The 26,297-nt window shown below is 31.7% G+C and overlaps 1 protein-coding gene across 1 annotated transcript in view; it reads left to right on the forward strand.

Moving 5' to 3' along the window:
* LOC114330796 (M-phase inducer phosphatase-like) overlaps window positions 1-20,555 on the forward strand; it is an 82,036-nt gene extending 61,481 nt beyond the window's left edge. The window contains exons 2-3 of the mRNA XM_028280206.2: window positions 8,644-9,687; window positions 9,742-20,555. Of these exons, the coding sequence (XP_028136007.2) occupies window positions 8,644-9,687; window positions 9,742-9,997 (1,300 nt within the window). The 3' untranslated portion in view covers window positions 9,998-20,555. The remainder of the gene's footprint in view (window positions 1-8,643; window positions 9,688-9,741) is intronic.
* The last annotated feature ends 5,742 nt before the right edge of the window (window positions 20,556-26,297 follow it).

Consider the following 26,297-nt stretch of genomic DNA (forward strand, 5'->3'; position numbering starts at 1 on the left):
TTTTATTGTTCCATTTTAAGTTTTTATTTATTTTTGTAATTCTGCAGCTCTTACATACCAGCCCCACTTTATTCTTGTATTGTTTGACTTTTCTGCAGCATTTGTGGAATTTTTCGTATGTATCGTGGTTCATATTGCTTTCTACTAAAATATCAGAGAACTGCGTATGCAACTGCTACTCCAGGGTAATAAGCTAGAAATAGACCATGTTCGGGACACTCAAAGATCCAGGTAGCTGACTACTTTTTTAGTTATTGTAGACCTATAGGAAGAAAACCTACCTGTTTCCTGCAAGTTAAAAAGTTAATTCGTTGCTACGCAAACTGCAAAATAAGTGAAAATCGTTATTTGTTAATAACTTTTACTAAAACAACCTTAAAACTTTAGTGTTTCACCCAAAGTTGGGTATTAAGGTACTTAGCAAACACTCAAAATTTGAGACCACCGATCCACTAATTAGTTAGTTATTCTATTTGTTTATCCCAGAGACCTTTATTTGGAAATAACATAAGACAGAAAATAATGAAGATACGGCAATTCTGACTATGCCAAATGAAAGTAGAAGAGTGATAGTATCGAACTGTATTAAAAAAAGTTAAAAAAATTAATTAATATAGTCAAAAATCCTAATGCCAAATTTTTGAAATTTTGTAGTTTATAAACATTTAGAATAACTTTAAAAATATTGTCCGTAGAAAAAATCCTTTCACATATTAGAAAAGTTGGTATTTTATACAAATTTTTAAACCTGTAGAGTTCAATTGGTGACTAGTCGTGGTAAGTGAAGGGGGAACTGGGAGCCGACAAATGCACGAGTTCAAAAATTAAAAAAGGCAACTTAAAATTACTATCATTTTCTATGTCTCGGGATCTACTGAATATATTTTAATCGTTCTTTTTTTAAATTTTTATGTAATTTTTCTGTGCATTACAAATATGCCATTTGTCTAGACATTTATTAATTAATAAACAGTCTAATTTTTTTAAACAATTTTTGAAAAAGGAATTTTTTCCCAAAATTCTATGATTTTAATCATATTATCATTATTAATCATAGAAACAGTTAAGGTATACTTTAATAAATAAATTATCTTCAATAAATAATTATCTAATAAAAATAATTTATTTATTAAAGTGTACTTTAACTTTTTCTATGATCATTAATGATACTATGATTAAAAAAATAGATTTTTGAAAAAAAAATATTTTTTCAAGAATTATTTAAACAAATTAGACTATTTATTAATTAATAAATTTATAAACAAATTGCATATTTGTAAGGTACGTAGAAATTACATACCAATTAGAAAAAGAAAGATCAGAATCCATTGAGTTGATCCGGAGATACAGAAAATTGTATTATGTAGTTTGAAATTGCTTTTTCGGCATTTAGACCAGGGCGCATCTGTTAAAATATTAGTACATTTGGACGTTGAGAGGTGACTCAAATTTTTTTGCAGAAATTGCTTGAAAATAAATCAAATAATAATATTTGAGTTATCCTCCCTCTCAAAAAGGTCCGGAACATTGTTTAAATAATAAAATGTCAAAAAATTATGGAAAAATTCGATTTTTTCTTGGTTTTTTGATTATAACTTTAAAAGTATTCATTTACGAGAAAAGTTGTACTGACATAAAAGTTGCGTAATTAAATTTTCTACAATATAGAATTGGTTAAAAATTAAAAAAATTGTCACCCTTGTTGCAAAATAGCAATAATTGTGAAAAAAACATACAAAAACAAGTATTCGCATTTTACGTTTTTCAACCATTTATTCTACACTTAGAACCTTCATGTTTTACCCTAAAAAACTTTATGATACAATAAAACAATACTGTAAATTTTATTAAGATCGGTTTAACAGATTTTGGAAAAAAAAATTTGCAATCCAGCTTTCGTAAAAAAAAGTCATTTTTTCAAAATGTTACAGGACTGAAAATAAAGCAGATAGCAGGTTGAAAAATTTTTTACGTATAGAAGTGTACTGTATCTTTCATTTTCAATTTTTCAAAATTAAAATCGATTAATACCACGGCGTCAGGAATTTTTTTAAATAAACATTAATTATTGGTGCTACGCGCAGGACAGCGGATAGTTTGCTCTGATTGGGCATTCCAGTGACCTTTGATAATGATTGATACATTTAATTTTTATTACATTTCGATATAAATAAATAAATTTGTTTATTGCAAAATAAAACACATACTCTATCCTTTCAAATAACACATTTATTAGTAAAAACTTTCTTTGTTAATATATTTTAACTTAAATAATAAAAGTTTATTATTTTTAAACATGCAATTGTTTAAACAATGTTTCATAAACAATAATAAAATTAGTTTGATTTTTGTGGAATTAAAATAATACAACAAAATATAGAGTAAGAAAATAAGATATTAGATAAATATTGGAAGAAATTATGGTGGAAATCAACTTGTGTGAATCGAACACCGCTGTCCTGCGCGTAGCACCAAAAATTATTGTTTATTTCAAAAATTTTCTGACGCCGTGGTAATTAGTCGATTTTAATTTTGAAATTTGCAAATGAAAGGTACAGTACACCTCTATAAGCAAAAAAAATTTCAACTTGCTATCTGCTTTATTTTCAGTCCTGTAACATTTTGAAAAAATGAGTTTTTGTTGCGAAAGCTGAATTGCAAAATTTATTTTGCAAAATCTATTGAACCGATCTTAATGAAATTTACAGTATTGTTTTACTTTATCATAAGATTTTTCTGGATGAAATATGAAGGTCCTAAGTGTAGCATTAATGGTTGAAAAACGTAAAATGCGAATACTTGTTTTTGTATGGTTTTTTCGCAATTATTGCTATTTTGCAACTAGGGTGACTATTTTTTAAATTTTTAACCAATTCTATATTATAGTAAATTTAATTACGCAACTTTTATGTCAGTACAACTTTTCTCGGAAATGAATACTTTTAAAGTTATAATCAAAAAACCAAGAAAAAAATCGAATTTTTCCTTCAATTTTTGACATTTTGATTATTTAAACAATGTTCCGGACCTTTTTGAGAGGGAGGATAACTCAAATATTATTATTTGATTTATTTTCAAGCAATTTCTGCAAAAAAATTTGTGTCACCTCTCAACGTCCATCTCAAAACAGATGCGCCCTGGACTAGTAATCGTTTTCCCTAGTAATCGAAGGAACAATGTTTGTGCAAATTTTTTAAGAAAATATACAAATCCCATTCTTTAAAATGGCATTAATAAAATGCCTTAATTATTATAAACAAATTGGCTGTGAATTAAAAAAAACACATGGCTAACTTTGTCCCAAATGAACCCAGGCTAAATTTTTTTATTTGAAAATTCGTGTTAAAATACTAGCTTTTCGAATACAGTGGAACCTCGATTATCCGTCTCTCCATTAACCGTCACCTCTGTTAACCGTCAGGGTACATACAGAAGTTATATTGACTACATAAGCAAAAATTTTAATGTAAAAAAATTAAAGTAAAAGTTAATTTGATTTGTGATGAGGACACAAACGGCTATTCATTGCTGGCAGATACAGAAATCGTTGAAATGGCAACAAAGGCGCACCAAACAGATTCAGAAGCTGACACATACATGGAATTTGACTGTACCTATGTGAATGAATCTATTGTAACTGATAAACATTTGCGTAAATAATCTGCATCGCATATGCAAGCTGAAGCTGCATCGCATATGCAATAATTCATCGAGTGGTATTCTCAACAAGAAGAGGCCAATAAAGTAGATTGCATGATCTTATGCCGATTAAGAAATTCAACCGTCGCAAAATGTGAAGCAACAGTAAAACAAACAAAGATTTCAGAACATTTTAAATTGATTCCATTGTACGAACACAAATCCCTCTTATATTGTCAAACAAACCATAAAAATGAAATTTGAGAGTTGTACTATGAATTTTTAATTTTTCTTTAATGTTCTGTTAACCGTCTTTTCGATTATCCGTCATTCCATTTTCCATTGGTCCGGTGCCCTGACAGATAATCGAGGTTCTACTGTATATAAAAAGATTGTTTCTACGGACAACATTTTTAAAATAATTCTAAATGTTTATAAACTACAAAATTTCAAAAATTTGGCATTAGTATCTTTGATTGTATTAATTAATTTTTTGTCTTTTTTTAATACAGTTTGATACTATCACTCTTCTACTTTCATTTGGCATACTCAGAATTGCCCTATCATCATTATTTTCTGTCTTATCTTATTGCAAAATAAAGGTCTCTGGGTCTCTCTAAAAACAAATAGAATAATTCTTAAACTAATTAATGCATCGGTCTCAAATTTTGAGGGTTTGTTAAGTACCCCAATACCCAACTTTGGGTGAAACACTAAAGTTTTAAGGTTGTTTTAGTAAAAATTATTATCAAATAACGATTTTCACTTATTTTGTACTTTTTTTAATGTTCTAAAAAATTGAATTTTGTAATTTTATGTCAACTATTTAGCTTTTGAATGGGGTGCAAAAAATCGAAAGAATCGCGATGTTTGCACTAAATTGTTAATAATTAAAAAACGGACGCGAAGTCTAGGCAGGAAACAGGTAGGTTTTCTTCCTATAGGTCTTCAATAACTAAAAAAGTAATCAGCTACCTGGATCTTTGAGTGTCCCGAGAAAATCCTTATTACCCTAGCCTCCCTTACCCTTACTCCGTGAGGAGTATGTCTTCTTTGTAGCTCTGAATGATTTGAATTAAATAATCTAACTCATGTTACAGAGATTACAAGTATGACTCATCTTGTTCTTTTTACCGTCAAATATTAGCTTCTCCAGCATCTATTGTCCTCCTCTTTCGTTGTTCGTGGATTTCTTCAAAGTGTTCTTTCCATCTTTGTATTATTTCATGTTCTGTTTTAATTATATTTCCTTGTTTATCTTTGATTTATTTACTACTGCTTTTTAGTGTCAAATTTCGTATGCTGTGTTTATTGTTGCCCAAATGCAAGACCAAGACGAGACTTAGAGAGTCTTGGTCTTGGTCTTGCACCTGGTCTTGGTATTGCACTCCCGGTCTTGGTCTTGGTCTTGCAGCAAGAGTCTTGCAAGTCTCGCAGTTACCCACTAGCATATTGCTATTTATTAAACGTTACTTTAGATCTTAGAACAACGTAACAGTATAGGTACATTTTCAGCTTGACTTAACACACAGGCTGAGGCAGATAACCTTCCTATTAGAAATATCTCGAGAACTAAAGACAACAGAATCATGAAAATTGGAATAAAGGGGTTTTGAAGAGTGATCTATTTATTTAAAATATTTTTATATATTTCCTACTTCAAGTTATACTGGAAGTTGCTTATAATTTCGTTTTTTTAAATGGGACAACCTGTATATTTTTACATTTCTGAATTCTCTTCCATGTTTTCTTTCTAAAAGATAATTAAGTTTCCTTATTAATTTCGTAGCAACTTTCGGACCCTGTAGAATTGTAGTTATTTTACATCAAAAACTTTATTTATGTTCAAATGATTTTTAATATAGTCTACTATTGTTAATAACTATTGTTAACTATTGTTAATAACTAAGATTATTAGTATGTATATCTAAATGTTGCATTTGATATACAGGGTTGGTCGAAATTCGGAATGAGTATTTTCTGAGTTTTCTTTAATGGAACACCCTGTATTTTAGTATTGTAATGAAATGATATTTTATGGTACTTTTTTATTTCTTGAGCATTCCCTTTACCTAACTGCTTTAATGTGTGCTTAATTGTTAATCGCGCCAAAAATGTTAACTACGTAGGTATTTTGATAGCTCAACCATTATTGGTAATGTTTAGGATCAGTCTAGATTAATATGTATCTATTTCCGAAAAATTATTTGCGATTGAATATGTTCACGACCAACCTAATAAAATTTCACTAATTTTTTGTTTCAATTAATATTTGGCTTGAATCACCAATAATTCACAAAGTAAAGCAGTTAGGTATAGGGAATGCTTAAGAAATAAAAAAGTACCATAACATATCATTTCATTACAATACTAAAATACAGGGTTTTTACTACTATATTAATCTGTTTTACTAGTATATTAATCCGTTTAAGAAAAATTAATATTTGGCTTGAATCACCAATAACTCACAAAGTAAAGCAGTTAGGTATAGGGAATGCTTAAGAAATAAAAAAGTTCCATAACATATCATTTCATTACAATACTAAAATACAGGGTTTTTACTACTATATTAATCCATTTTACTAGTATATTAATCCGTTTAAAAAACTCAGAAAATACTCATTCCGAGTTTCGACCAACCCTTTATTCTAAAATTTAAAATTTATCTATACTAACAATTCTTAACAATAGTAGACTATATTAAAAATCATATGAACGTAAATAGAGTTTTTGATGTGATGTTTTTGAGGGTGTGAATATTGCTACGAAATTAAGAAAAAAATGTAATTCTCTTTTAAACTACCCTATATAACATTACAAAACTTTATATTTTAACAACGAAGACATCGAGGAGAATTTAAAAATGTAAAAATATACAGGGTGCCCCATTCAAAAAAACGAAGTTATAAGCAACATCCGGTATAATCGGAAGTAGGAAATAGATGAAAATACTTTCATTAAATAGATCACTCCTTAAAACCACTTCGTTCCTATTTTCATGATTCTGTTGACTTTAGTTTTCGAGATATTTCTAATAGGACATTTATCTACCTCACCTGTAGACATAGTAAAAACCAACCAAATTAATAAATGTCTAAACAACTCACATTGGGTGGGGTTTGAACCCACGATCTAAACTATCCCTGCCTATACTCTCACTAACTGAGCTATCCACCATATCCCACGGGAGTCAGTCTGTTTCTTTAAACATTTGCATTTAATAACCTTATATTACATATGTGCTAAAACATGGTTAAAACACAAAAAACCAAATAAATGACATAAACTTGACTGTATTACAGAACATTCTCTGTCTAGAAAGGAATTTTGTTTGACCCATTGATATAAAATTGCACACTTTGCAGAAAGTTTACATGTACGATGTTTAATCTTTATACGATGTGGTATTTAGAATCTTACTAACTGATATGGAAAAACAATTGAGTGTGTCAGTCTTGGTCTTGGTCTTGCTAAAATAAAGCGGTCTTGGTCTTGTTCTTGCCAAAAAGGCAAGAACAAGACCAAGACCGATTTTGGGCAGCACTAGCTGTGTTTGTTCTCAGGTCGTTTTTCTTGGGCAGCTCTTCCTGACATTTTCAGCGTGTCATTTAGGTAATTCCTTGGTATTTTTTCGCGCTTGATTTTTAACTGCTATATTTTTTTCTTTGTATTTTCTTTCTAGCGTGTTTCCTTCTTCGGTTGCTTCCTTTTGCAACATTTCTTCTTTGATTTTCATTCTTCTATTATTGTAAAATGTGTCTCGGGTTATCCATTTTCTGTTTTCTTTTTTTTTCATCCCAATTGTTTCCTTTGCAGGTTTTTGACATTATTTAATGTATTTGTCTTTAAAGTTCTTCCATATTTCCTCCACTGTTTTTTCATTTTGGGGCGCTGCTGTTAGGTTTATTTTCAGTCTTTCTGTGAATTACATTCTTGTTTTTTCTTATTTAACAGCTTCGACATTGTATCTTCTTCTTCTGTTTACATTTCGGCTTTGTCTCTGGCTAAATTTCATTTTCATTTTGCCCCTGATGTAGTCTGATCCCACATCTGCTGCTTGTAGGCTCCTAACATCTTGTAACAAGCATTTTCATTTTGACTGGATCAGTACATGGTCGATTTACTTTCTGTATCTTCCTTCCATTTAGGACATTTAAAAGAGTGTTAAGGATTTCATGGGCAGATAGAGTCACGAATATAGAAGTGTTGGAGGTGGCACTTAAAGAAGAAGATCTTCCTTCCGGAGACCTCCTTTTCTTTGTGTATCTTTTTGTGCTTAAAGATACTCCCACCTATTATAATCTCGTTTTATTGACAAAACTGTACTCGACTTCCATTATCATTTATTTGTCCCAACCCTTCCATAACTGATGTATGTCCTGTATTATCGTTCCCTGCCTTGTTTTTCATAAAACTTTTCTTCTACTCCTCTGTGGTTGTTGAGGTTAGCCAATTATTATTCGGTAACATAATTTGCTGTGGAGATTATAGGAATTTTACTTTTACTGTTACACTTCTTTATAATCACTTTAACTGAATGATAGAACTATTCAAAAACTCACTACCTACTTGAATTATCAACTTCTTGTTTATATACTTTTCTGTCGTTCCAAACCTTTCGGGACATTTCGAAGACATCTATAACATTCTAGATTCTTAATATTTCTTATTTTTCGTCAAGTAACTTTCTACATATATGGAATAGATCTTATGGACTTGCCGTAAAAATCCTTAATTTTAAGGTGTCTGTGATTCTCATTTTTAAAGTTTACATTTATCATTATCTTTACCTTTGTCGTCTTAAATTTTTAATATTTTTTGTGAAAATGGGGGTAACTCCGCCAATAAATAAATAAAAAATTGATCGGACAGAGGCCTATTGTACGACATAAATTTTAAAAATTATTCAACATTTAAACATTATTCAAAATTATTGACTTTTAAGTGTATTTTATATTCTTATACATCTGAAGCTGCAACTAATTAGTGTTGTTTTCTTTGCAGCACTACAAATATATATGACCAAATGGAAGTTCCACACTTGGACAAGGAAAATATTCAGCCGTTCAATCACATAAAAAATGACGAGCTGTCTCTATACGATAATGGAGGCAGTATCACAAAATACCGCGAAGCACCTTTGTCTCATACTCACCGACCCCTAGAAGAACACGACTCAAATTCGCAAGATTCTGGCTACAGTGCAAGCTACCATGGAGAAAAATTTTTGTCTTATGCCTCTCCAGTACGAACTGCAAGCACATCCTTTGGCTCTATGGTCTCTATGGAAGATGAATATTTTGATTTCTCTGATGTTGAACCTTTGGAGAAACCAAACTTACCTCACGATTTCAATAAGCTCATAACAAATCCTTTGATTAACAGAACTAAACCTGAAGTAGTCTCATCTCCAAAAGACACTATCATAAGACCACTTTTCAGAAGGGCTTTATCACTTCAGCCTATCAGTGAGAACACACCTAATAGTAGAAGGGTCCGAACAAGTTTATTTAGAGGTGAACATGAAATCAGATCATTTAAAAGACCTGAACCTCCGAATGATCTAGACAGTACAATTGTGAAAAGGTCAAAGATATTTAACGATAATGATGATAGTGATTGTGAAGCTTCAGTTCCTGTAGCCAGGACCAGACCTATACTACAACGCGCATTCTCTGCTACAGAAGACAGTATTATGTGCGCAGTGCAAAGATCTGCAATTGAACCTGACCTTATTGGAGATTTTACAAAGAACTTCAGTCTTCCGTTAACAATCAGTCGACACCAAGATTTAAAAGCCATCACGGCAGATACACTGGCTTCACTGATGAGGGGAGAGTTTAGTGATGCTGTGGATTCTTACAAAGTCATTGACTGCAGGTATCCTTACGAGTTTGATGGGGGCCACATTAACGATGCACTTAACTTCTACACCAAAGAGCAATGCATGCAACTACTAAACTCAACACCTGATGTTGCTGAAGGTTCCCACGCAAGACATATATTGGTTTTCCATTGCGAGTTCTCCAGCGAACGTGGCCCTAATCTGTAAGTATTCCATTTAAAAATTGAAGCCTTTAAATTGACCAACACATTTTTTAGATACCGATTTTTGCGGAAAGAAGATAGAAACAAAAACGAAAGTGTATATCCTTCTCTTAACTTTCCAGAAATCTACCTCCTGGAAGGTGGATATAAGAAGTTCTTTGAGACTCATCCAGAGTTGTGCACTCCAGTTGCATACAAAGAAATGCTGCATCCTGATCACGAAGATGAATATAGGCACTTTCGATCCAAATCAAAAACGTGGAACTGTGATTCACGCCAACGTCTATTGAAGAAAAGGTTAGGTGTGTAAAATTTGTTTAGGATGCCATATAACTTTATAGTACAAATAATTAGCTTATCTATTTGGTTCATTTCATAGTACCTGTTGTCAAAAACACGAGATATATTATTTTAATCATTCAGACAGTTCATGTCTGATGAACCAAAATCTCCACACCACTTAGTGGTCTAGGTGAAGTGCCTTTTACTATTATTTGTTGCCTGATACCAGAAGAAAAATGTGCATATAATCCTTATAAAAAATTACAACACTGCCGAAAAAAACATTAAGATTTTGGTAAATGGTATCTCTGATTCCATCTTCATTTCAAATTAACATGTAGGTATTAAAGAAACTTTCTTTTACAATACTAACCTTTCAAATTTTATCTATTAGGACGAAAATGTATATGGTTATAATTTTATTAATTGCCACAATATTCATGGCGCAGTCTTAAAATTTTATAGAAAATGTATATGGTTATAATTTTATTAATTGCCACAATATTCATGGCGCAGTCTTTTTAAAATTTTATAAATTATTGTTGAACTTTTATTATACTTTATTTGTTTACAACTGGAAGCCCATTACAAATGCAAATCTTCACTAATCTGCAACCAGCAGCTAAGGTGGTCAAACTGAAATAATTCAAAATAATATCCTATCCTGTTGAAATGTAGTTTTAGATATATATGTATTATTTTTCATAGGGCCCACCCTGTTTACAAAGAAATAACAATACAAACCCATGGATTATATACCTTAGCGTGTGCTCACTACGGAGACCAAAGGATTGTATCCTCGCTCCCTAGTATTTATATTCGTGAATTCTCGCATTTAAAATAATGTATTTATTTTACATAGCGATCGAAACTATATTATCGATCGCTATGTAAAATAAATACATTATTTTAAATGCGAGAATTCACGAATATAAATACCAGGGAGCGAGGATACAATCCTTTGGTCTCCGTAGTGAGCACACCCTAACAGGTTTGAAAACCATGGGTCAGTGTTGGAGAATCAAAAGGGGACAGATTTCTATTATGTTAAATAAAATTATGTTAAAGCAGATACATCGTATTGATATCTAACATTCATTATGCAATGTGAATAAATTAAAAACTTCTGATTTACTTATAAATTATGGATTTCCATCTCTTCTGTGTTATATTCGTTGTCCGGTGGGATTGAAATGATTATAGATTGACAAACAAGTCCGTACAATCTGTATTCTTCTTTTTTACGTGTTTTACGGCATTGGTCGTTATTTTTCGTTTCGTTTTTTATGGAATTTAATAAAAGCTGTTTGACACCCTTCAATTTAAAAGTTGTATTTTATCTGGCCACTTCACCTTTTACTTGAGCTCATATTAACTCTATTGGAATTAATTGATAATGATAAGGTGGCAAACGTAATACCGTTATTCCTTTTGCTTTTACCATTTCGTTAATGACATAATTTTTTATAGTAAGTACTATGTATCTTTGCATTTCGTAATAGTTCCGTTTTAAGCATAGTCTGATCATACGGTATTGTTTTTCGTTGGAGCATCAATTATGTCTACCTATTTCCATGAGACCGTCGGTAATTTTTTCACTAATTTGGCGTTGTAATATTTAAAAAAAAAACCTTATTGGTTTCAACTACATCCGTACGGCAATGGTTTATGGCCTTGACAATAACCCTTAGCGCCGGACTCCACTTGCGATTTTCTAGTCGCGCGATTTTTTTTGTCGCGAAGATTGAATACATTGTTTCAAATACAAGTCAATCCACGATTATTTAGTCGCAAATGGATTGACTTGTATTTGAAACAATGTCTTCAATCTTCGCGACAAAACATTCGCGCGACTACAAATCGCAAGTGGAGTCAGGCGCTTAACCTTTATTTGAAGATTTGAATTTGTAATGAGCTCTCAGTTGCAAACAAATAGACTTTAGATACTTATTCTTTACTTAAGCTTTTTATGATATTGAATCATGCCTTTTTGTGTTCACTCAATCTCCACTAAGTAAAGCTCTTTTTACAAACATATACAGGGTCTTTCATTAATAATTGTCCATATAGTAACTGGAAAAACCTTAGCACAAAATACGAAGAATTAACCTAAAACACTTAAATAAAATGTGGTTCCTTACTGAGTTACAAGGTGTTTTATCTAAAAATTTAAAAACCATTTTTGCTCAGCATTTTAAAACTACTCGACATATCCTTTTCATACTAGGCAGGAAGTATAGGTACTGTACAAACTACTAAATTATGTTAAACAAACGTTTCTGGTTATTACCAGAGGCGTACGACGGGGGAAAGTGTATGGTTGACCCTTTCCAAATTCTGCGCCACTGGCGAAATTGCTATTTTAGTTCAATTTTTGGATTCTCCAATACTTTCTATGAAAATAATATACTCTTCATTCGTAACGATAAAGTCATTAGTTTTCGAGATCTTTGAAGTTAAAAATGAAACGACACGGTTATTTTGATTAATGTATTGTGTCGCTTCATTTTTAATTTCAAATATCTCGAAAACTAATCATTTTATGGTTACGAATGAACAGTATATTATTTACATAAAAAGTATTGCAAAATCAAAAAATTCACTAAAATAGCAATTTCGTCAGTGGCGTAGAATTTGGGAAGGGTTAACCAGCCACTATCCCCTGTTGTACGCCTCTGGCAGTAGCTATAGACGTTTATTTTTCTTAATTTAGTAGGGTATACAGTATCTACACTTTCTGCCAAGTATGATAAGGATACGCCAAATAGTTTTAAAAGTACTGGGTACAAATAATTTTTAAATTTTAGTCATATGAATCATATAAATTAATCAAAATAACTGTGCCGTTTCATATTTAACTTCAAATATCTCGAAAACTAATGACTTTATCGCTACCAATGAAGAGTATGTTATTTACGTGGAAAGTGTTGGAGAATCTAAAAATGGCACTAAAATAGTTTTTCCTCCAGTGGCGTAGAATTTGAGAAGGGCCAACCATTCACCTTTCCCTGTGTACGCCTCTGGTAGTAGCTAGAAACGTTTGTTTATCATTATTTAGTAGGCTGTCTAGTACTCGAACTTTCTGTCTAGTATGAAAAGGATAGGTCGAATATATTTAAAATGCTGAGCAAAAATAGTTTTTAAATTTTTAGATAAAACACCCTGTAACTCAGTAAGGAACCACATTTTATTTAAGTGTTTTAGGTTCAATCTTCGTATTTTGTGCTAAGGTTTCTCCAGTTACTATACGGACAATTATTAATGAAACACCCTGTATAATGTTGCTGATAATTTCTTTTATTTATTTTGACACTTTTTGCTCTTATTTATTAAAGTAAAACACTTCACACTTCACTTTATTGTTTCAAGAGATGGTCTTATTGGCATCTTGTAATTCACTGTAGATTGATAAGCCTCATTTCAGGTTTTGTCATAGTTTGTGCATTTCCCATAATTCTGCTAGGAAATCGCCTCCAGATCCTGCTATGCGGGTAGAGGTTAAAGTTTTGTGGTTAAATTCTAGTTAAATAGGTGAATATAATGTATAAGAATATTGTCTTCGAAAATAGAATTATTGATAAATAAATTAAAAGCTTAATTTTTAATAAGGTACTATTTCAGAAATTTTCTCAATATTTAGTAGAATCTCTTGTATTGGTGTCTGGTATATCCTATGAGTTACAGTTTCAAATAGGTATAATATTGTGCCTTAAATTTATACATATCACAAATATTTAATGGAAGGAGTTCTTTTACTCCAAACAGTTCAAATTTTTGACTAAAAAGGGTTAGTCTGCAGAATAATATAGATAAAATGTGGTATAAAGCTATCCTAATTTGGGTACAAGCTAGAGACAGTGAATCACCAGTGGCCGGTAAGTGAATATATTATAGTTTCTTGATCGTATTTTTCCAGTTTTATGTAAAGTACTACTATGTTAAATACCTGCTACCTTCCACAGTCAAGAGACAATTGGTACTAACTTGTTCAAAGTGAGTTTGTCTGAATAGAAGGCCTTTCGTTCCTGATGGAATATTTGCCGGTCTTACTTAGAGCTTTTTGATTCGCCTATTTCCATGAATCACTCCGCATTCTTCTAGTTTATATTCAAAGTTTATTGTATGACTTTCACTCATTTCGATCTGTGCATGGGTCTTTCCAGTTTGTCTCTTTCAGGATTTTGATATCTCTCATGACCTCGTCCTCCCATGTTTCTCTAGGTCTTCCCCTTTATCTGTCAGTTTCTGGTTTCCATCTGGTGACCTTAATCAGTAGGTCGTTTTTCCTTCTCTGTATATATCCCAGCCATCTCAGTCTCTGCCCGTTAATAAATCTAATTATATTTTCTCGTCTTCTCCCTTCATAAGTCTATTATTTCCTGGTTCATTCTTCTCATTTCTCTGTTTTCTATTCTTTGGCCCATAATTCTAAGGATATTCCTTTCGAATATTCTTAACCTTACTTTATACTCTTATACTTGGTGAAAAAAAAAAAAAAGAAAACACTGAGAACTACATCGTTGGTCTAAGTTACAATAAATGGTCTAATAAATGATACAATTAACTTTTACAATAAACAGTGAAATCCAGTGTTCCAGACCGATCGTACATTTCAACCACCCATATTCTTGGTAATCTTGATGGCATAGATTTCTGGTTTTATGGTCAACACATGTCACATATTTTATCTTTTTTGGCCGATCACAATAGCGCAATATTTTGATCGTCCACTTTTAGCAAGTGAAGTATTTTAATAGACGTACAACCTCTGTGGGTGAGAGAGAGAGAGAGTTCATACATTTTTAGGGGTAATTCTTCTCATAATTTATTGATTGATTTCCATAAACTTTGTATTAGATAGTATTTTACACTATTTTATTTGACTGCATATTTATATACTTACTTATATGTACTAGCTTACAACCTTGACAATAATATACGTTATGCACTTCTATTAGTTGATCATACGGTTTCTGTTAGCATTTAATAGCAAAGTTAAAAGTAATATAAGAGTGGTATACCTCGGAGTGAGGGCCAAGTCAAATACTGATCCGTGTTTCTCTTGTTGACCAGCTGCACTACAGTACTTAATCACAGTATGAAATAGTTCAAGTGTCTTCTAGGCTAAAAGATTCGCAAGCCTCGGAATGCAGAGGGACTGTCATTGGTCATGAAGTTTGTAAAACGTAACAGATGCTGAAACAATCGAGTAAGTTGTTTCAAGTTGACCTATTGCACTTATCGTTGAAGCCAAGTGTTTCACTCCCTTTTCGACAATTACTTTTCTAGAAACTTGCACAGTGGTGGTGGCAGTAACACAGTCACTTATATTATAATTGGTATTGGCACCAATTAGCTGCATATTAGACATTAATCACAATTAATAATAATTGGTCACGTTAAGAATGATTCTACGGAATAAGAAAAAAGTTCACAAAAACCTACACTTAACGACGAAAAAATCAAAAACACTATCAAAACTAAAAGCTTAACTATTAACTATTATGTTTGTTCTGCAGAACTAATTTTACCTATTCAGCAAGTACACAGGTGGGCATTTTACATACTCACCCACTGTGTACCACTGTTCCCTACTGTATTTTATATTTTAAAAACTTAAAAGGATATATTTTCACCAGTACAATTAAACTGATAGTACCAGAAGTGTAATAAATGCACCATATTGGTGTCTGGATATCAAAGACGTAATGTTTTACTGTGTAAATATTGTATATATAGAGAACATTTGTGAAAATGAAAATCAGAACATATTGATTTAGATTATTTAATACCAAAAAGAATACATATGAGTAAAACCACACTGAAATTATTGTTCGCTTTTACTTCTGTGCTGAATACTTTCTATATTATTATTTTTTATGATAAAATTGTTTGAAAATGAGTGCATTTTCAAGAGGTAAAATGAAACAAGAAAAAGATTTACGTCACCATTGGTAACTTGTTAAGTGAGTAAGTCTTTTTTCATTTTACCTCTTACTATTTTTTCTCCAAATGCAGTTTATATCATATCCCTAAAGCTAGTAAGGTATTTTTTTTAACTAACATTTCTTGTATAAATAAGAACACGACTAATAATTAACTGTTTATTAATTTTGTACTCGATGAGATCAGTTTTCTTTGTCCTCCATACTTCAATTATTTCAACTTGAATGATACAAAATTTTCTATACTGTAAGCCTCATTCACAACTCGCTGCATCTTATTTTTTCTTGCTTTCTCCCCACAGTGATTACTCATATCTTATATTCTGCTTCATTCTTGGCTCTACAAATCTAAGTGAGTCTTGGCGGGGTTTAGTATTTTCCTCCACTTTACCGGTCTCGCGCAATAATCTCTCATTGTTGCACCCCCATCTTACGTAGATCACTCGTTACTCCATTCTTCCATCTTGTTCTTAGGCGACCAACTGGCCTTCTGCCATCCCAGAAGGTGTCTTTCATCATTCGCTCTCAGTAGGATGTTCTGTTCTACGACTAATAATTTTGTTGTTTCACTCTCCCTTCCATACGTTATTGGGGCGATTTTTTTTAATAAGTTTATGACACCTTTGTTTTAGCTGTCTGAGTGCCATTTTGATTTAAGTATCGTCGCTAGGGAGTAAAAATATGCTCAATTTCCTGACTCGATCGATTCTATTTGCTACATCTTTTTCATAATTGTTTCATATCTTATATTATGTATATATATAGACGGAGAGCTAGAGCCGAAAAATCATCGTCATAAGTAATACGGAGTTTTTCCTGTGAAATGTGTCCATTGTATATTGACAATTATGACCCCTTTCAGGCCGACACCTCAGTGGATACAGGAAGTAGCAATAAGGGATGAAAGGGGAAAGTTAGTGCAGTCATTAAAGGTTTTCACCTCATATTTTGTTAAACCTCCATCGATTTGCATGAAAATTGGTGACTAGTTAGAGCATACCTCAAGAAATAAAACTGATTTGGTGCCAACTTGCACTTTTACCCTGGTGGTGAATACCACCCCTTCCTGCGGGTGAAAACAATTTTATTAAAAATAACCTCACAAATCGATAGATGGACAAATTTTAAGTAAAATTTGTTATATTATATTATTAAAATAAATCAATACTTTTTGAGTTATTAAAGATCAAAGATTTGTCTATTTAAGAGCATATGCGTGAAGTTACGGATGATAAAAACACCATATTAATTAATTGTATGTTAGTAAAATATTATTTTTATATTATTTCGATATTTAATTGAATTTTTTCTATCAATATAAACTGAATATGTCCAGAAATTTGGGGGTGTCCAATAATGGGTACATTTGACATATTCGAATACACTTTTGCTAAATTTATAATATCGAAATAATATAAAAATAATATTATCTATCTATCAATCGGTTTTAAAACGTCTTGCGACGTTGTCCGATGCCTAATTTCCATGACACTCTATCATCCCATTGGCCCTCTCTAAGATCTCTTGCGCTCATCGCCTTCGTTACTCCCTCTCTCCAAGATTTCTTGGGTCTTCCTCTCTTTCTGCGGTTTGGTGGTACCCATTGCATAATTATTTTAGGGAGTCTTGAGTTATCCATCCTCTGGACGTGTCCGTACCATATCAGCTGTTTTCTTTCTATGTCTGTTGTTAGAGAGCCGTCAACCCCCATTCGCTGTCTTATCTCATCATTACGTATTCTCTCTCTGCGTGACACTCCTACTGATCTTCTAAAAGCGTCCATTTCTACTGCCTCCAGTTTTCTTCTGTTGTTTTCGGTTATCCGCCAAGTTTCTGCTCCGTACAATAGACTGCTTTTAATAAGAGATTCGTAGATATTGTGTTTTCTTCTTTTTCCTATTTCATGATTCCACAGTACGCTGTTTAGACAACCTATTGTTTTTCTGGATTGTGTTATTTTTCTCTTTATTTCTTCATCATCTTTCCCCGTTGTGTCAAAAACGATTCCTAGATATGTGTAATGGTCGCAGGGCATGATGATTTCATTATTTTCTAATGTGATGTTCGATAGTTCGGTACCTATTGGCAGGTATTTTGTTTTTTCTGTATTAATTTCTAGTCCCCACTTTCTATATTCTTCTTGTAATTTCCTTGCCATGTACTCTAAATCATCTTTATCGTTTGCTATAACAACCTGGTCATCAGCAAACTGCAATGTATATAAGCAAATCTCTCCAAGGTCTACGCCCATGCCTCTGCATTTTCGTTTCCACTCTTTCAATGCTTTTGCAACATATATTTTAAATAAGGTCGGTGATACACAACACCCCTGACGTAGACCTTATATTATTAAAATAATATTATACAATTAATTAATATGTTCTTTTTATCACCCGTAACTTCACGCATGTGCGCTTAAACAGACAAATATTTGATCTTTAATAACTCAAAAAGTATTGATTTATTTTAATAACATGATACAACAAATTTTACTTATAATTTGTCCCTCTATCGATTTGTGGGGTTATTTTTAATAAAATAGTTTTCACCCCCGAGAAGGGGTGGTACCCACCCCCAAGGTAAAAGTGCAAGTTGGCACCAAATGATTCTTATTTCTTGGGGTATGCTCTAACTAGTCACCAATTTTCATGCAAATCGATGGAGGTTTAACAAAATAGGAGGTGAATACCTTTAATGACTACACTAGCTTTCCCCTTTCATCCCTTATGGCTACTTCCTGTATCCATTGAGGTGTCAGCCTGAAATGGGTCATAATTATCAATATACAATAGACACATTTCACATGCCAAACTCCATATTACTTATGACGATTATTTTTCGGCTCTAGCTCTTAGACTAATACACATTTATTTTGGAATATATTTATGAAGCCTATGGAATCAAAACCTGCTAGATCCATGTTTTGAAATTTTCCAAAAAGTTTCCGGCATTTCTCAGAGGGGCATCCATAAATTTAAAATGGCACACTAATTTGTCATTTTTCTGCATGCCCCTTACACCTTCTGAAAGGACCAGGCAACACTCATTATGGAAAAGTGGTCCCGGTCAAACTCGATTTTTCCTGGTGATTTAAACTCGATTTTTCCATAGACAATTGTAATTAATATTTAACATTTACAAACTACCATTTACTTTGTTTTTTTTTTTGTATTGAAATCAAGTCCATGTTCTCTACCTGTCTTATATCTGATATCCGGGAAAAGTTTCATGTCAACTAATGTATTTTTTTATGTTTCAGCAATTTTTTCTTTAATTATTCTGAAACATGTTACTAGTGGAATTACCCCCATCCCCCCTAGATCCGCCACTGTTCAGTAGTTTTCTAAAGATAAGGCGGAACTGTAGTTTTGCTGGGATTCCATAACTGAGAAGCATTCATGAAAACATGATAATGCTTATATCGATCTAGCAGCACCTTTTATACTGCACTTCTTTAGTTTTCTGAAGACATTTCGGAGGTTTTCTGAAGACCAAAATACGATCCAACTATTTTTGACCACGAATTCATATACAACACGCAAGTATATATGAAGAACATGAGTTTCTCTTCTAATAATAAATATTTTCGTTCACTTGACCGTAAATTAGTGCAGTTAACGTAAACCGAGCACTCGAATCCAATATCTTCAGAAGGCTATAACTCGAGAATAGTAGTTATTCAGACCCAGGTGCCATGGACTTTTTTAATCTACACATGAAGAAGTATCATTGACCAAACTTTCATCAAATTTGACCGGGACCACTTTTCCATAAGGAGTGTTGCCTTGTCCTTTGTACTTTGAAGTTTGGATTTAGCAGAATGAAAAATTTAGGATTTCGCAGGTTTTGATTCTGATGGGCTCATATCTTACATCTGAGCTGTTACCCAATATTATATCTGGAATAAGCAAATTAGTTCTTTATATCTCTGCGTATTAAAATATTATTTGATTAAAAATGTTTATATTATAATAATTTCTCGTATAAAATCTAGATTCTGTTTATTGTTCGCCTAAATCAGTAACCACTTCCGTACCTATTTATTTATATATTTTGTTAAATTTAACATGATTACATTAATATGGCTTAGACTGCTTTAGATTTATGAATAATTTCAGCGGTGTTAATATGTGTTGTTTTTGATCTAACGTAATATTTCTTAAATATTTATTATTTGTTAACGTAATATATGCAATTATTAGTGTATATTAGTAGAACTTATGAAGTCGTTCTGTAGTAAGGATAAATTTCGTCAGGTTATTGCTTAATTCTGGCATTTAATGTCAGGATATCTATATGCAATGGTTAGTCAGCTAAACGATCACGATTTTTATTTTTAGACTGAAAAACCATCCATTTCTTTTACGTGCAATTTTTTTAGCAATAAAAATGTGATGTTATCTTTACCAGGTACAAGCCTTTTGGTTGCAGTAACAAGGCAAAATATATTTATTTGATGTTAAGATACCAAATGAAGAAAGAATATGTGCTTCTTCATCTATTGTGCATTTTTTTGTCACTGCAACTATCATATTTTTTTTTAATTTGTGATTCGTCTTTTTGACAGACTGAAAATGATCAATCTACTTTTAATATTAATAATGTGATTTTTACTTGTAAATATAGATATTTTATAACTTGTTTTTGTTTATCATTTAAAAAAATCCCATTTTGAATGCTGCAAAATTACAATGTGAAGATCCGAATAGTCTCTACTTCGTAAACTCTATACTTCAACAAACAGATATAATCTACATACAAGGTTTTGAAAATAAGTCTACCCAGTTTGTTATTCCTCCAATAATTACGTACAACGAAGTCATTAAAGCTCTTGACGAAGCTACAAAGGAAGCTGTTAGAGAAGTGGATAGTATAAAGATTATAAATGAATGGTGGAATAAAGAAATGAAGATGTGGGGAAGAAGGGTATGTACAATAAATGGCTAGCAACAAAGGATCTTTACGATCGACAACAGTTGAAACAGAAAAGTTGATAAAGCCAAAAATAATATATAAAGCTGAAGATATTATACAGTGCGTCCATAAAGTAACGCATACATTCATTATTATTAGCTAAATAAACAAAATTATTAGAAATTTCCGAAACAGTTCGATTATTGGTCTTAATTTATGATTTTTTGGCATATTTATCATACTAGTGACGTCATCCGTCTGGACGTGATGACGTAATCGATTATTTTTTTTAATAAGAATATTGGTCGTGTGCTAGCTCATTAATTCTCTATTCAGTAATAGAAACATTTACATAACTATTTATAGAGGGTGTCCAAAAGGAATTATTTTAATTTAAATGAATTGACATAAAAGAAGAATGTGCGTAATTTATTTAATTCAAAATACATTTTACTGCTGTTAAAAAAAACAAATAAAATGTTAATTTGACAAATAAACTTTGCCTTTTGCTTAATAAATATTCAAACTGCCAAGAGGCAGGTGGGTGGCAGCTTGAACATTGAGTTTAAGCGAAAAGCAATCTTTTGTTATCAAATAGTAATTTTTTTTTGTTTTCTGACAGTAGTAAAATGCATTTTGAATTAAATAAATTACCACATTCTTCTTTTTGTCAATTAATTTAATTAAAAAAAAATTTTTGGATACCCTGCATACATAATTATGTTAATGTTTATATTAGTTAATAGAGAATTGAATTACCTTCCAAACGAGCTAGCACACGACCCCTATTCTCATTGAAAAAAAATATCGATAACGTCATCACGTCCAGACGGATGACGTCACTACTTTGTACAAATATGCCTACAAAAAAAGTTATAGCCCTTTGAAGTTACAAAATGAAAATTGATTTTTTCCAATATATCGAAAACTTACAGATTTTTTATCGAAAATAACCATGTGGCATTCTTATGGCAGGAACATCTTAAAAAGAAATTATAGTAAAATTTGTGCACTCCATAAAAAATTTATGGGGGTTTTGTTCCCTTAAACCCCCCAAACTTTTATGTACGTTCCAATTAAATTATTGTTGCGGTACCATTAGTTAAACACAATGTTTTTAAAACTTTTTTGCCTCTTAGTATTTTTTTGATAAACCAGTTTTAATCGAGTTGCGGTTTCTTTTTTAATATATTTACATAAAAATTTTGTGGGGGTTTTGTGCCTTGTAAGTCCCCCAGATGTTTGTGTACGTTCCAATTAAACTATTATTGCGGTACCATTAGTTAAACACAATGTTTTTAAAACTTTTTTGCCTCTTAGTCTTTTTTCGATAAGACACCTCTTATCGAGATATGGCTTCTTTTCTATATATCTCAAAAAATATATCTCAAACTGTAATTTATAAATAAATTTTCATATTACTACCAGGTCTCTTGTCAGTATACAAATATGTGGTGGATTTGACAAATATTCAAAATATCTCGATAAAAACTAGCTTTTCGAAAAAGTACTAAGAGGAAAAAAAGTTTTAGAAATATTGTGTTTAGCGAATGGTGCCACATTAATAATTTAATTGGAACGTACGCAAAAGTTTGGGGGGGTTCAAGGGAACAAAACCCCCATAAAATTTTTAAGGGGTTCACAAATTTCACTATAATTTCTTTTTAAGATGTTCCTGCCATAAGAATACCACACGTCCATTTTCATTAAAAAATCTGTAATAGTTTTCGATATATCGGAAACAATCGATTTTCATTTTGTAACTTCAAAGTGCTATAACTTTTTTTGTATGTATATTTGTACTAAGGTAAGTTAGGTTCAATCGAACTATTTTTGGTCCCAGAATATGTGATTTAATTTATGACCTGTATTTTTGTTACACCCTGTATACAGGGTGCCCAGAAACTCTACCGACAAACGAAGACAGGAGATTTCTCAGATAATTTTAAGATAATTTAACCCAATTCACCTAGTCCAAAAATGCTTCCTAAGGGAGCTAGGCGAGCTCTTTGAAGATGGCGTCTTGTAATTAGTTTTTCTTAAATACCTCGAGAACGCTTCTATTTAGACAAACGAAAATTGGTATGCACATTTACTTTCCAGAAATGTTGTGAATTTCTAGTATCGGTCATAGGCGTCCGTTTTGGGTAGGGCAACGGTTATTTTATCGCATAACTTTTTTGTCTTTAACTTTTAAGAATTTTTGACACTGCATTATTAAATTGTGAGGTATTCTAGTACTACAAGGTACCCTTGCTTTAAGTCGGTAGGATACACCGTTTTCTAGAAAAATCGATTTGAAAGTTTTTCGTTTTTGGAATTTGAAAAAAAATTTTCAAAAAAAACTATTTTACTAACTTAAAGCAAGAGTAACTTTTAGTACTCGAATACCTTATAATTTAATAATCTAGTGTCAAAAATGCTTAAAAATTAAAGACAAGAAAGTTATGCTACAAAATAACTGTTGACCTACCCAAAACGAACGCCTATGACCAGTAGTAGAAATTCGCAATTAATGAAATCGATTCATCTCTGGAATATAAATAAATGTGCCAGTTTTCGTCTTTCTAAATAGGTTTTTTTTGAAATTCAACGAACGAAAAATTTTCAAATCGATTTTTCCAGAAAACGGTGTATTCTATCGACTTAAAGCAAAATTATCTTTTAGTACTAGAATACCTCACAATTTAATAATTCAGAGTCAAAAATGCTTAAAAATTAAAGACAAAAAAATTATGCGATAAAATAACCGTTACCCTACCCAAAACGGACGCCTATGATCGGTACTAAAAATTCGCAATGGATGGAATAGATTTATCTCTGAAAGATAAATACGCGTACCAATTTTCGTTTTTCTAAACAGAAGCGTTCTGGGGGTATTTAAGAAAAACTCATTACAAGACGCCATCTTCAAAGAGCTCTAGCTCCCTTAGGAAGCACTTTCGGACTAAGTGAATTGGGTTAAATTGTCTTAAAATTATCTGAAGAATTTTCTGTCTTCGTTTGTCGGTAGAGTTTCTGGACACCCTGTATATGCCAAAAAATCATAAATTAAATCAAAAATCGACCTTTTTCGGCAATTTCTAATAATGTTGTTTATTTAGCTAATAGTGAATTTATGCGTTACTTTATGGACGCACTGTAGAATGGAATAAAGCCTGTGATAACGTAGAGAATTTTATTAGTACCCCAACAAGCCCGGAAAACAATTAAGAGGTAGTAGAACAGATATGTGTATTGTGGAAGGTATTTTGGTCAACGTAAATAGCATTAATAATATTAGATATGCCGACGATACGGTCATATTTGCAAGTGACATGGAAGATCTACAGTACATAATACAACATGTATACAATGCATGTGAAAGGTACCAAAGGTTGCAAATGAATCTCAAGAAAACGAAATCAATGATATTCTCAAAAAAACCACAAAATGTAGATAACCTGATCATCAATAATACAACGATCGAAAGAGTAACAACATATAAATATTTAGGAACGTGGCTAACCGACGACGGAGATCAAACAAAAGAAATCAGATCTAGAATAGAAATGGCAAGAAACACGTTCATAAAATTGAAGAACTTACTTTGCAACCGTAACCTTAATCTAGAGATCCGCACAAGAATGCTACGTTGTTACGTTTTTTCTACTTTATTATACGGCATGGAAGCGTGGACAATAAAACAGTCTGAAATCAAAAAATTAAACTCCTTTGAGATGTGGTGCTACAGGAGAATCCACAGAATATCGTGGACTGAAAAAGTAACTAATATAGAGGTGTTACAACCCAGCAAACAGACTTGAGCCCAATTACGTGATAATTACGTTAAATTTACGGAAAATTTCAACGAATACGTAACTCGGTGATTTATGACGGGAAAAAAACGTATTTCAGTGCCAAATCATTCACCTATATATTAGTGCTTTCTTTGTACATGTTTGACATTAGAATAATATAAAATCATAATGACGAATATAGTACATGTTTTTTATAATATTTGTGAATTTTGGTTACATCGCAAAGGTACGTTTATTTCACGTAATAATCACGAAACAGAAATAACTTCCTTTGGTTAAATTTTGAGAAATATTTTGGAAACAAAATTTTACAAGGGTGTTGGTTAAATACGTATCGCTTGAATTTTACTCATTGTATTTTATGGACGTCGAAAAATTAGATGTATTTCACGTAAAAGTAATGTAAATAATACCAATATTTAAACAAAAAGTTAATGATTTCGCTTTTAAGATCATTTAGCATAACTATTTCAATCCAACCTTGATTTAAAGCTATTTTTTTCTTTAAAAATATCACAGGAGCTAAAACGATGAGTCTTATTTTCAAATCGCGCGCGGTGATGAAGTACTACCAAGCCTTTCTCCTCCTTTAAATACCATCACGTGACTAACATAGTTGGTTCGAAAGTTCGAAAAATAAATTAATCGATTTATCGAATAATAGATACGTTTCGATAGGATTATTTTTTTATATTATTCTGGTATTGAAATAGATTTTTAGTAAGACCAATTAGTTAATAGTAGAAGAAATTTAAAAACAAAAAGAAAATTTAATTAGTAATACTAATTTAAATTAAGTAGAATAGTTTAACTGTAATTTAAAAATAATCGATTTTTATAATCGATGATCATTACCTCTAATATCCTCTGGCTGTGGCTTCTCACATTTCTCATAACAAAAAGTGAAACGTGAAGAGCTTTATTTCCCTCGTTTTATGTTAGGCGGGTTTATTTATAATAATGTCTTTCGCATTAACGTTTACCTCACTACTCGAGGTTTGAAGTGCCATGATGCAATTAGAAAAAAACAAGAAAGTGTCCTCCTCGAAATAAAAAGTGAACTGTGTTGGGTTTCGTGTTGGCAAATTTTTTAATGTGTCTTTAGGTCGGTACCATTTTTGGTTCATTATCTTGCATAATAATTATACATGACAAATGTTTTAAAGTCTCTAAATTCTACTAAATAAATACATTGTTAATACTATATGCTTGTTTTATTTATATCATATTATGACGATAATAATTACGTGATTCATAAGTTAATTAAGGTCGAATTATTTACGTGAACCGAGGACGTATCTTTCACGTGAATACTAATACATACATTCCCTAAAAGATACGTTAATCAACACGTATTTGCAACGTGAATTTCCCGAAAGATTTTATTGCTATTTAAGGTAAATAACACGTCTATTGAAGACGAGTTATTCACGTAATTTAAAGACGTATTTTCAATGTGACATTCCAACCATATTTTCACGTGAAATTCACGTAAGCAATTTACGTATATTGGTGACAAATGTACCCAAAATTCACGTAATTAACACGTCGGTCTGTTTGCTGGGAAAGAATGTGAAGTCATAAAAACTATTAAAATTAGAAAGATTCAATATCTGGGTAATATAATGAGGGGCGAGAAGTACGTATTGCTTAGATTAATTATGCAAGA

The sequence above is a fragment of the Diabrotica virgifera genome, chromosome 10 (genome assembly GCF_917563875.1).
Source record: "Diabrotica virgifera virgifera chromosome 10, PGI_DIABVI_V3a".
Lineage (NCBI taxonomy): Eukaryota > Metazoa > Arthropoda > Insecta > Coleoptera > Chrysomelidae > Diabrotica > Diabrotica virgifera.